Source organism: Phaenicophaeus curvirostris, chromosome 8 (assembly GCF_032191515.1).
Source record: "Phaenicophaeus curvirostris isolate KB17595 chromosome 8, BPBGC_Pcur_1.0, whole genome shotgun sequence".
Classification (NCBI taxonomy): domain Eukaryota; kingdom Metazoa; phylum Chordata; class Aves; order Cuculiformes; family Cuculidae; genus Phaenicophaeus; species Phaenicophaeus curvirostris.
In genome coordinates, this window is record NC_091399.1 from 3,353,185 (window position 1) to 3,365,498 (window position 12,314).

Sequence of the window (12,314 nt, forward strand, 5' to 3'; positions counted from 1 at the left end):
TAAAAGAAAAACCAGAAACCAAAAAAAAAAACCCAAAACAAAAAAAAACCCAAAAAAACAAAACAAAAAAAAAAACCACCGGACTACATTGTGATTAGGAGGAAAAAAATATCAAACTTTTATTGATGCAGTTCCAGTTCCCCCTCCCTCTCTCCTTTATCGGAACTGGAGAAGTGCAGTTGAATTTCCCAGTATTTACCACCTACAGATATTTAAGGACTTAAAAAACATTAATCTTTTAACTTAGTGGAATGGATTAGAGAAAGCTGACACTCCAGACCCTGCCTAAAGCATACAAATCCCACTAGCTGCCTGCATGACAGAACTTGAAAGATGTATGTTGGTAAGAATTAATTCCCTTACAGTGCAAAGCACAAATTAAAGTACAACTAAGTTAGCAAGTACTACTAGTGTGAAGCCCTGCTCCTGCATGAAATCAAAAGGAAAACAACTATTTTAGAAAGTACCAAGCTCCTGCTGAACTACAAGTTGAGCTTTTGCTATCTATTCTGATTTAAAGGCCAAGGAAATGTAAAGGCCTTTATGATAGAAAGACTATATGAAGCCAGAAGCCTTGCCTCAGCTGCAGCAATCTCTAAGATTCAAAAGCCAGTGCCAAATATATATCTAACTTCAACCTAACCCTTGCCTGCATCATTTCTGAATGGTGCTCAGCACCAACATCTCCTTAGCAACCCCAAAAGAAGTCATCCATGTTACATAATCCTACAGTGAACAGCTTCAACGTTTACTGCGTGTTCCGACTTGGCCAATTCTGGTTGTGTAGTTCACTAGTATCAAAAAACAAGCCACAGTTGAGAAGACAGGCACAATTCCATTTTTGATTAAGAGTTTTTTTTCATCACTTGTTTTCAGTTCTTATTTTAAACATTCACACAACAATACACTTCCTATTTCAAACAGTAAAGATGCTATCACACTTGTGCAAACACTAAACAAAGCATATTGAGGCACAAAGAAGCCAGAAGGAATTCAAGTAACAGAAAGTAATTTGGAAGATTCATTTTTTTCTGAATCATAGTGGTCTTTTACACTATATTAAAAATAAACCAATTTTCCCATCCACACAAATTAAACAGCTGACTTTCCTTTATATACATACCAAGTAATGAGTTACTACTTTAATTTTCTGGGGTAATGTTTCATAAAAGATGTCAATTTTCTATAAAAAACTAGTCCTTGAATGCTTGAAATCCATGTACCTACCAGATAAGTAACTATTATTTAAGAGAAATTCATTTTTTCAAAAAAAATAAAAATATATAAGTTTCTCTATACTACCTAACGGCAGCTAAAATATAATGATAATTTTACAGTGAACTGGTCATACAAAGAAAAATATTTTAAACTGTTTCTCTATAGATAACTTCAATTAAAAACAAGCAGACCCCAAATATTTTGTATTTCAAATGAATTGGTCAATAGGTTAAGAAAGAAAAATAATGCTAGATCATTGCAGACACTCTTGCTGACATTACACTGAATAATTACAACTTTTGGTCTTGGTTACAAATGCTGTAAAAGTATTTCTATGAAAAAAAATGTTGCCCCCATCCTCAAGAAATTAAAACAGTAAGCCATTAAAAAAAAACCAAAAAGTTTTAAGAGGCATTTCTTTTAGCTTGCATGATATAGCCTTTGGACTTGATAATTCCTCTGCTTTTAACAATGACTGAATACCGGAGAAGCCATAAAGGAATCCACTCGTGCGCTTTCGTGTTCTGGATGCTTTCCTGAAGAGCTTCTTGGAAACTTGCTTCACTAAGTAATTCTGAAGTTAAAAAGGGATATTCATGCTTTAAATAATGTCATATAAACAGCTGCACAAAGCTAAACTTAGTAAGAGAAGCCTTTTCCTACAGTTAAAAATCTTAAGCAGTGCCACATACTCCACAGATCTACTCTTCTGGAATGCACATACAATAAGAGCAGCTGAATATTACAGAGGAAATCCTCAGGACACTTTTTTTGCAACATTATTTCCCACAAAACTAATTAACGGAAGTTTCTAGAACATCAAATGGAGCTCATCAGCAGAGCCATTAGCAGGAAGAAATAAAAATTTAATTTAAGAAGCTAACTAGACAAACCAGAGGCGAGTAAAGCATAGTGCTGAAATCAGCAAAGTGCTAAGCATTTCTGCAGCCATTGTAAACTAAACATTTATAGCACCTCCCATAACTGGGCTCATAATAACCACAAGCTCAGAAAGCATTATGAAAAATGGGCTTAAGTGCCACAAAGCAGAAAAAGGCGGCATTCCTACTTTTCTCTGGGAAGTCAGTCAAGGAACAATCTCCTTGATGAGGAGTGTTCCCAAAAGATAGTCTCATTACTCTTCAGCTGACCATCACAGAAAGTTAAGTGTAGTAAACAAAGCATAAGGAAACCACTACTTGCTTTGTTTCTATCCAAATGCTCCTCTTCTTCATTTCACTACTCTCTAGAGAATATTTACTAAACTGCAAGTTGCACTTTCAACTTCACAGGACATGGAAACTGTCAGATCGAATGGCAATTAATCTTGTATACTGCCACAGCAGTGCTGATACATGCTCAAGCACTTATGAAATTGATTAGTTGTAACAGCGGTGCTGTAATGCATGTACTTCATAACAGCATTTCAAGTATTGTTTTTATTTGACAGGGGAATGGCAAGGAAGGCAAAGGAAAGAAAAGTATGATCATCGTGAATAGTTGGTAATAAGAAATAATGTAGGAAAGGAATGAACTAAATATTAAAGGCTTCTTGCTTACAATTCCAGCAAAATATTTAAGACATCATTATAGTGAAAGAGATTAAATGATGTTGAGAGAAACTAATACAATATCCAAGAATATTATAGGGAGGTGGTAACTCAGAGTTCTAGAGTCTAAAGGAAAGCCTCCAAGTCCTTCAAGCATTCGGTAAGTGAATCACTACACAAAACAGGCAAAGAATTTACAGCAACTCTTTTTGTAATAATGTTATTTTAAGAAGTCACCACTTTGAAAGAATCCTGCCAAAGCATAATAATTTTACATGTCTAACATTACCAAACTACTCAAAAGTCAACCGACAATCAACGTTTTTATGCACCCTATCTCATAGACAACTTCTAGGCAAGTGGTCTTTCATTTGTCATTTACTGGCCTTCAGCAATACAACTGTCATTTCAATCTGTGTTTTGTGGAAATTGCATATTTTTCGAACATAAGCAGTAAAAATTTCTCAGTAGTTTGTTCTTCTATTTACTTTATTCCTCTGATTAAAATTATGTCAATAAACTATCCAAGACTGGAAGACTCTCTTTTTCCTCCCTTTCTCAAAGAAAAAGCAAGAACTTAATAGAGATACTTTACAGAGGAGAAACTTTTGGAATCCTTTGTTCAGCATTCAAATGTAACGAACTCTGAATTTCAGAGAAAGATTATTGCTGGTTTTGTACTGAATAAATGCATTTACAAGTCTTCTCTTAACTTCTCTGGCAAAGCCTTACCTTTTGGGTCATTGTGAGTTAACAGCTGTATGTCAAACTGTTTTGCAAACGCTGTGAGATCAGGTGGCATCACACAACAGGAAGCTAGGTTCACCTGATTACTACTTGGTTTCACCTGGAAGTAACAGAATACTTTTTTAAGAAAAAAATTAATGTACTTATTCTAATTGTTTCCTCCCTGCCCTCTATTACAACAGAAATTTTGCTTTTGATCCTTGTTTTGATATCTGAACAAGGCCAGTTCTGCATGATGCTGAACAGGCAATTCCCACATCCGCAATTTCCTGCACCACAGAGCCCAAAACAAAAATAAGATCTAACTTCAGGTGCTGCTACAGCAAGATGAGTCCTAACCCATTCTGGCTTCTGTTTCTTTTTTTTCTCACCTCTCTAGTAAAAACATTATAGCAGCGTTAGTTCAAGAAAACTTCAACTAAAATATCCAAACAACTTTTTGTTAAGGATATATGATTTGCAGTCTTCTCTGCCTTCAGGTAGGTGCCTAAACCAGATTAAGTAAAAAGGGACTTCCACTGACTCTTTCTCTGATCATCACAAACTGCGTTTGTGATCACCATGCAGGTGGTCATTAATCCCCTCAATAATCCTCCTCTCAACATACTGAAAACAGTAAGGAGCACCAGTCGGGACTCTCAGCAGATAAAGCGTGGTCACGTACCACAAAAAAAAAAGTGTTCTGAGAGAAGTATTCAAAGAACTAACAAAAGAACAGTAAATCCACAAGCTTACATGAGCATGCGCACACAGGTACAGACCTCCATCACTCAAAGGTTAGGAGGCAATGAATCACACTGGACAACAAAACATTGTGCCACCTCATTCACAGCCTGTCTTCCTCCTTACATTTAAGCAGCATTTTTCCAAGGGGAAATCCCTCAATTTGTAACACAGCTTAAAGTGTAAACAGCTACATTTTCAGAAACACTGGAATAAATCTGAAGGTTTGAGTAACGTTTATACTTCATCCTAAATATAAAAGCATTCAAAACTCAAACCTTCAGTACTTCAGAGAACCTGCTACTGGATAGACCCATGGTTTCCAGCCTTTGCTGGTCTGTACACAACACTGAACTACTAACAGTCACACTTTGAGCCTCCCCCACTTTGAATAACATTGTTACCATCCATAAGATGCAGCAAATAACAGCCTAATTAACATTCTGTATATAAATCCATATCTAACAGACATTTGTAACAACGTGGCAGCCAACAATTACTCTGTCCTAGAAATGCTACAAGTAGGAAGTTTGTTCTCACCTGTGCCCACAGATACAGCTGCTCTAACAGTGTTTTATCTAGGTCAGAGGTACCTATGGCAACGATCTTTTTGTTTTGAACTAGATTTTCAAGTTCTTGCCAATAAGGCTGCAAATACTCCAAGGAGAGGGTAGTTCCATCGTCAAGGGGAGGTGGGGCAATAATGACCGAGTCTAACTGAGCAACTCCGAGGGCAGAACACGCTGAGGAAGAAGAACAGAGACACAGCAAAATCTTGTGTGACAAAAACGTAAGCAGTATGACTCTTCAAGTTCAGCAAAACCCACACCTCCTGTTTCATTCTGCTAGCTTCCCATTCACTGTTTGAAACTGAGTGTATCAGCAAAGATAGCAACACAATGTTTTTAGCAAAGAATCAAATATAGAGCTAACGTCCAAGTTTCAAGGTTCAAATCATGAGGTCTCTTCTGTACAGCAAAAATATTTAAACTAAGCAGCTAAGTAAATTCTTTTTCTGGAGGTTTCCATCAATGTATTTTTAACAAATGATGCTACAACCTAAAATATTAAGAGGCTATTAACTGGGCTATCAATAGAAAAGAATGATATCTGACCCTTTGTTCTTTGGTAACCCCTTATGCCCAACAATTTTCCAGTTCAGTGCTGCTCTCTTACTGCTACATTAGGCTAACAAAACTTCATGTATCATTATAGCCATTGTACTGTATTTTCAATAAAATTTAATTATTTCATCGACTGCTTGCAGCATTGTTTTACTTTCTAAATAATCTCAGAAGTACTGCAGTTAGTAGTGAAGTTAATACTGTTAAAAACAACTGTCAACTAACAACAACTGGTAAGGACTACTGTATCGCTGTTACCGAAACATCACATGCTATTCACTCTTTTAACAAGCTCTGTGTTAAAGAATCACAATTTGCCCCTGCTTGAAGCAAGGAAACAGACTGGAGTTTGGGGACTCAAAGTTACAGCGATCCACATTTAATAAGTTTACTGACTGAACTAATGTGTAAATAGTTTTGATTACCTAAGTCTCTCTTAATAAGAAAACAGGATATACTTGCAACAGTCACTAAGTACACCTCTTAGACTGAAAAGGTTCTATTTTTATTTGTAAATACTTGAGTTAAGAAGAAACACTACCAGAAATTTGCATTGCATACTTACCCAGGTCAACTGCATCTCTGATCGATGAAGAGTTTGATCCAACGATGAAAAGCTTTGCTATTTTCAAATAAATTGGAATCAATAACTTAAACAGCTATTATCAAATACATAGCCATTTACTTTTGCTACATACACTACTTAAGAGTTCTTGAGTAAAGGGTTCTTAGAATATACATCAATCGCTTCAAAAATTGGAAAAAACCCAACCTTCTGAAAAGTGATTACCCAATAAAGATACTGTTCTCCTTAAATTTCAGAGTTGTTGTGCAGTCTCAAAACAAGAAATCATCCATTTAGATGATCTAATAAACTGTAAATCTAGGACTCTAACATTAAGACACTAAGTAATAACCGTAACAACCTGTATAAAAACCCCAAATGTAATAGTACAAACAGACCTCTTCACAACTTACTAAGACTCAAAATGTACTAGTGTTAATTTGGATTGCCTCCTTCAAGTTCACCATATTCAACCTGGAAAAATTATGCAAATAAATGTGCTTCCAATGCTATTTCTTAACTGCAGTATAATCTGTAGTATTTTGCTTCAGAAAGTCAAAGACTCGCAAAATACATGTAAAATGTCCTGAGGGGATACAAGTTAAACTAGAAAAATGCCAAGCTGGTTTAAAATATGACACATGAATTCAAGTCTTCCTTAGCCAACTTCTAGATTTGCCAGAGTACGAGAGCATGCACTGATGTAATTTGACTTTGCAATTAGAAAACACGGTGGAAAAATTATACATATATGAACATTCTAGTAATGACTGCACATGAAACCCTTTCTACGCCACCAGATTTTTGACTATGTTCTTACCTGATACCTTCAGCTCATCCCTTTCTTCAGGATTTATTTTTTCTATAGCTTGAGCTACAGTACATTCCAGAACCTCCAGTATTTCCTGTAGTAAGTACATGAGACTTAGGAACAATTCATGAAGAGGAGACAGTAAGTTCTTGAGAATGTTTTTAAGCAATATAAAAAAAAAAAAAAGCCTTACAGCAGTTAGAAACAAAAAAACCCAAAAATAGTGTAAAAAAAGCAACATCAGAAAGAAAGTAAAACCCAATGCTTCTTCATCCCTGAGGGGAGGTCAGGAAAATGAAGCTTTAGGAACGGCACTACATGTCCCTAATATAAAAAATACAAATTGCTTTTAAGAGTTATTGGAATAAGATTTAGTAGTGTTCTGATTTTCTGAAGTGAACCGATCTCTGTGCCAATTCAAGCTTCCTTGCTTTAAAAAAAAAAAAAAAAAAAAAAAGCCTCATGGCCAGCTAAAAAAAAACCACTCAGAATTAGGAGTTTCGTGTGTTGGGTAGGAACATCTTTGCATAAAAAAATTTTGCAGTTTCTGTGAAGCCTATGAAAAGCCTACAGTGAAAATGCTGTAAAGCACAGATTTAAAACAATAATTTTGAAACTAAAAATTAGGTACATTTCAGAGATTTCACCCTCTGACCTCATTTAAAACCAGGCTGAGGTTGACATCTCATGTCAGTTGGCACAAGGTGACCTTAAGTCTATTGCCTACATGAGATTTTGTATCATACACACAGACACCATCCTGCCCCCAAGCAACAACTCTTTAGTAATTATTGCTGCCCTACCATAAGATCCCTAAGTGAGCCTTCGGGTTGTTCCATACAGTCAGTGTTTTAAACAAAAGTTAACTTTTTTTTAATTACTGGAAACTAATATAATTCATAAAAGAATTATGCAGTTGACATGTTTTGACAAGTAAAACCTTGCTTATGCTAAATAATTAGCTTTAAGTATCTTGGAGACAAATTTTCCCTCCTTGAGCAATGACTGCTCTTCTACAAATCATTCAGCAATCACTGCTTCAGCACGCTCCAGCATGGAACACAGCGATGGGCACTTGATGCCACCATTACACAAGAATAGGTAACAAAACCCAAGGGATGGATGGAAAATTTCTTTTTTTTAATGAAACATGCTAATATTTCACGAAGCAAATAACGTATTTCGTGGGAACCTACCGCTGCTTTGCTGAATTTCAGAAGCAATAGTGAAAGTGGAGTAGGCAAATACACCAAGACCTTGATGTCAGCTGCCTGTGACTGATTCTAAAATTATGTGGAAGTCTTTAACTCTTAAGGGAAAAATTACCAGTTCAGCATCTTCAGAAATATTTTGGAGATAATCAAGGCTACACTTAAGATATCCCCTCCAAACAGGAGGATGTTCTGCTATCTAGCTTGTCACCACCATGGTTTAGATAAATGTGCACTGAGTTTTTACAGGCATGTTAAAATTTATAGCAAACTTCTCAGGTACACGGATTATGTGGTGTGTTTTGGGTTTTTTTTTGTGATTGCCCCAACAATTAACCTGAAATCTTATAGACCAGGACTTTTATTTTCCTAGGAATTGTCTTACTTGTCATCAATGGGTTTCTTTACTTTGGTATTTCTTAACCTCTCCAAATTTACTAAATATTAAAAAAAAAGAGGGAGGTGTTGAGAAATACTCTTTCAAGATGCCTGGAGCTGCAGATACTTTCATAGAAATCTAGTAGATCAATTTATATTTTAAAAGGTGTAACAAACTGCATATTTCTTTGTTTTCACATGTAACATGGATAACGTGCCTAACAACTTTCCTACCTGATTTAGGTCTTGTCCAGTCTTTGAGCTCCATTCCGTCAGCGTTTTCTGAATGCAGTCGCGCACCTACGAAATATTTCTTACAGTGAAGTGCAGGTATATTACAGCTACACAGAAATACAGTGATTCATAGGTGCGCAGAACAGACTGAGAAGGTAAACTAATGACGCCATTCCTTCAACCACAGATGATTCCTCCTCATAGCTTCTGTCTGAAACTTGTTCAAACTAGTTTACTTACATATTTTTCTCTCCTCTTTCACTAAGAGTTTTAGCAGTAATACAAGTAGTGTACTTCAATTTCTCAGACAAATGCCATCCTTAAAGGAAAGAACAATACTAAGAAAGAACTAGGCTGTGGGGTATTTGTTTGGGTATTTTTTTGTTGGTGGGTTTTTTTGTGCAGAGATTCTTATGTTGAAAGGTAGCCAGGTAACAGCATAGGTGCCATGACACTGTTAGAAATGAGACTTTACAATCAATCACTAAATACTGATATTAATTACTTCTCTTTCCAAGATAAATCTGACCCTTTTCATTCATTGCCTACTGACTCCACTGTGCCAGACCACTGATGCTTTTAAGTACTTCATTACTGAACCTTCAGATCCTACCCCATCCTTAAATTTTCCTGCATCCACAGATGCAAAATAGCCTTGACTAGGATTCTGGTCATGGATTTTCTTAAACATAGTAAGGTACAACAATTTTATGACTGCATATTGTACCAGTGTTCGGCTGTAACAAGCTCTAGCTTCCCTATGACAAATCTGGGGACTTGCTACCTTCAGGCTAAGTTAAATGCACTGTTGAGATTGCTGTCTGCCACAGGTAGGAGCACTTTCATGAGTTATAACTTCACTTTTAGCAACATATTTTATAACTATGTGGATATTTACTTTTTGCATCCTTAAATGGGATTTCCTGTGACATCTAACATTAATTCAGAGAGCCCTTAGTACCATGCACAAACTAGAAGCCAACTTCCCCCACAAAACTGGATATCACAAAGTTTAAGATATAATACAATAACAACTTGTGAAAACAAACAAGATGGAAAAAAAAAAACCAAACTGAGTCAAAAGGCACAAATTGACTGCTCCCTAGAAGAGCTTTCCACAATACTGGAACTCTTTAGCCTGTCTTGATGCAATTCAGAATGTTATTCTTTCCTTCCTGAAAGAAAGTGAGACGGCGCTAAATACCTATATTCTATATATTGCTACTTTGCAGCTGTCACACTTCCACATTTCTACTGCAGTCAGTATGCACAAGCCTCTCTCTAAAGCTCCCAAACACATGTGAGAAGCGCAGTGTACTTGACTGCTCTGACCAGCTTTTCCAAATGCAGTTACACCCCCAGACTCCCCATCTTAGGGTTCATAATCTATGAAGTTTTACCTTATGTTCTGCCACTGAGAACGATACACCCGCTAAGTATACCAAATAGAAGAGTTAAAAGCCAATTTATTTCTGATAATTAATGCCAATTATCGGCTTTCTGAATTCCAGTAACTCTGAAAAGCAGGCAGCCTTGTATTTAAATGCAGATTTTCCTGTAAACAAATGAATTTAAATACCTTAACTGATTAGTTGTGCACACTGGACACTCTTTATTTAACATTCTTTCAGAAACTACTCGCACAAGGGTGTCTAACACGATACAGCTACAATTTGCTATGGAACATAGCCTTATTTCACACAGGTCACAGGATGCTGTGATAAGCAGCTAGGCCAAATAAAAAAGTTATTATCACATGAGAGCTAAACACAAGCATGATGATTTTTTCCTTCTTGTTACATCATCCTGCCAGTCACCTTTCTCACCGTTTGTGCGTGGTTAATATGCAATCAACCAACTTCTGGAGGATCAACAGTGCCACTGCATAACCCAGCCAAGCCCAGAGTTCTTCTGATTATTAAAGGCCCATTTCCAGATCGCTGTGTCAGGACAAGGCAGCAAATACAGCGGTTCTCAAGTTCACGGCAGCAGGATCTCCGTTTTATCAGGACTATTCAGTGTCGACACACGCTGCCAAAGGTAATCGCTTTAAAGTGGCGATTAAAAAGTTCTTTCAACTTTTTAATAAAGAATGACCTCTATACTCTTTAAACCAGCAACGACTAATTTTCCGGAGACCTGTCAGCACTAGAAAATTCAATTAATTTCAGGTTAGAAAAGAGAATTTTCACCGTTTGTCATGCAAGCTCCCATCAATCCCATCTTTCTCCTGCTGAAGCAGCATCGAGGGTCTCCTTTGCCCTCACAGGCGGCGCTTAAAGCCGTAAGCGCTTGGATTCTTCATTCCCCGCGCCCAGAAACGCGCTCCGGTTCCCTCAGAGCCCGGGACGGAGCGGGCCGGGCCGGGGGGAGCTCCCGAGCAGGGCAGAACGGGCGAGAAAGCCGTCAAAAAAAAATAAAAAAAGAGGACGAAATCGGCCCGTTTCGCCTCTCCCCCGCAGCCCGGGGCACCGCGCCCGCCCCTCGCCGCCCCGCTCACCTCCTCGCCGGGGGTGGCCGGGCACTTCTTGCGCAGGCAGCCCCAGTTGAGGAGGTTGCCGGTCTGCAGCGTGAGCGTCCCCGCCCGCTCCAGCAGAGCGCGGGCGCGCTCCGTGCCCATGGGGAAGCGGCCCCGGGCAGCGCCGCGCCGTGACTCAGCGCGAGCGGCGGCGGGAGGCGAGCGGAGGGGAGGGCGCCGCTTCCCAGCCGCCCCGGTCACATGGCGCGGGGACAATGGGCGGCGGGGCGGGCCCGGGGCGGGCGGCGCGAGGAGCGGCAGCGCGACTCGATAGCGCCGCCCCGCGGCCGCGCCCTGCAACCGCGCCACCCCGAGCCCCGGCGCCGGGCGGGGGCCTCGGGGCGCTCACGGCCCTCACGGCGCGGTCACGGCCCCCGCTCGTTGCTGTCACAGCCCCGCTCGGTGCGGTCACAGCCCCGCGCCTCCGCCATCTCCTCACGAACGCGGCCGTGCGGTCTCAGTAGAATGAATGACGCCAGGCGATGGTAGCCGCGACAAGGTAACAAGTGGTCCCCGCCAGGCACCGAGATAAGGCCCAGAAGAGGAAGCTAAATACTGGCTTAGGTCGGTTCCGTGTCCGTCCTGGTGAAACGAAACTCGGTGTCGGGGCGTCGCTCCGGTTCTGGTTCTGCTCCAGCGATGAACACACGCTGGGTGAAAGGCCGCTCCCTGGGGATTGTTTTTAAAACCAGATTTCTGGAAAGCCGCACTTTGAGCTTCTCCTACATCAGAGATTCTGAGATTCAATGGGACTGTGCTCTTTCCCCTTTCCCTTTCCCCCTTCCCTTCCCCTCCCTTTCCCTTCCCCTCCCTTTCCCTTTCCCTTTCCCTTTCCCTTTCCCTTTCCCTTTCCCCTCCCTTTCACTTTCCCTTCCCCCCTTTCCCCCCCGCTTTTTTCCCTTCGTAGCTACATTAAGGGGAACTGCACGCCTCGAACTGCAGTTTTGCTGTCAGCTCAGGAATTTGCGCTGTTCCTGACAGATTTTCCTTCCCGAGGCTGCACGTGGCGCTAACAGAGCCGATTTGCATAACTTCTGTCCGCCTGAAGCTCTGCCTGAACGCTTTGTTACTTTGTACGTTCTTTGCGTTCGGATTACTTTCCCGTATTGGATTGATTTCCCGTAGTTGAAACGTTTTATTCGCTGTATGAATTCAGAGCACCTGGAAGTGAAGCATACTGAGGGAAACGTCCGCTTATTTGGAAAAGCATTAATTTTGTTTTCTTTAACACAGAA

The 12,314-nt window shown here is 39.7% G+C and overlaps 1 protein-coding gene across 2 annotated transcripts; it reads right to left on the reverse strand.

Annotated features, from left to right (window-relative positions):
• Positions 1-94: 94 nt before the first annotated feature.
• Positions 95-11,208, reverse strand: GCLM (glutamate-cysteine ligase modifier subunit). Of its 2 annotated transcripts, none has more exons than XM_069862133.1 (7): positions 11,062-11,208; positions 8,562-8,627; positions 6,748-6,832; positions 5,928-5,984; positions 4,779-4,981; positions 3,501-3,615; positions 95-1,792 (listed from the first exon to the last, which is right to left on the reverse strand). In XM_069862133.1, exons 1-7 carry the CDS (start codon positions 11,179-11,181, stop codon positions 1,623-1,625), a joined length of 816 nt encoding a protein of 271 aa, XP_069718234.1. In that variant the 5' UTR covers positions 11,182-11,208; the 3' UTR covers positions 95-1,622. The 2 variants fall into 2 exon arrangements, with proteins under 2 accessions (XP_069718234.1, XP_069718235.1); XM_069862134.1 differs by having other exon boundaries at positions 1,713-1,841.
• Between the last annotated feature and the right edge of the window lie 1,106 nt (positions 11,209-12,314).

Bases quoted from the DNA above. Each gene is read 5' to 3' on its own strand.
- GCLM (XM_069862133.1), bottom strand. From the start codon at position 11,181: ATGGGCACGGAGCGCGCCCGCGCTCTGCTGGAGCGGGCGGGGACGCTC. The intron at 6,833-8,561 runs GTAGGAAAGTTG...TACTTACTACAG, and splicing joins CTGGACAAGACCTAAATCAG to GAAATACTGGAGGTTCTGGA. The intron at 1,793-3,500 runs GTAAGGCTTTGC...TTTTAACTTCAG, and splicing joins AACTCACAATGACCCAAAAG to AATTACTTAGTGAAGCAAGT.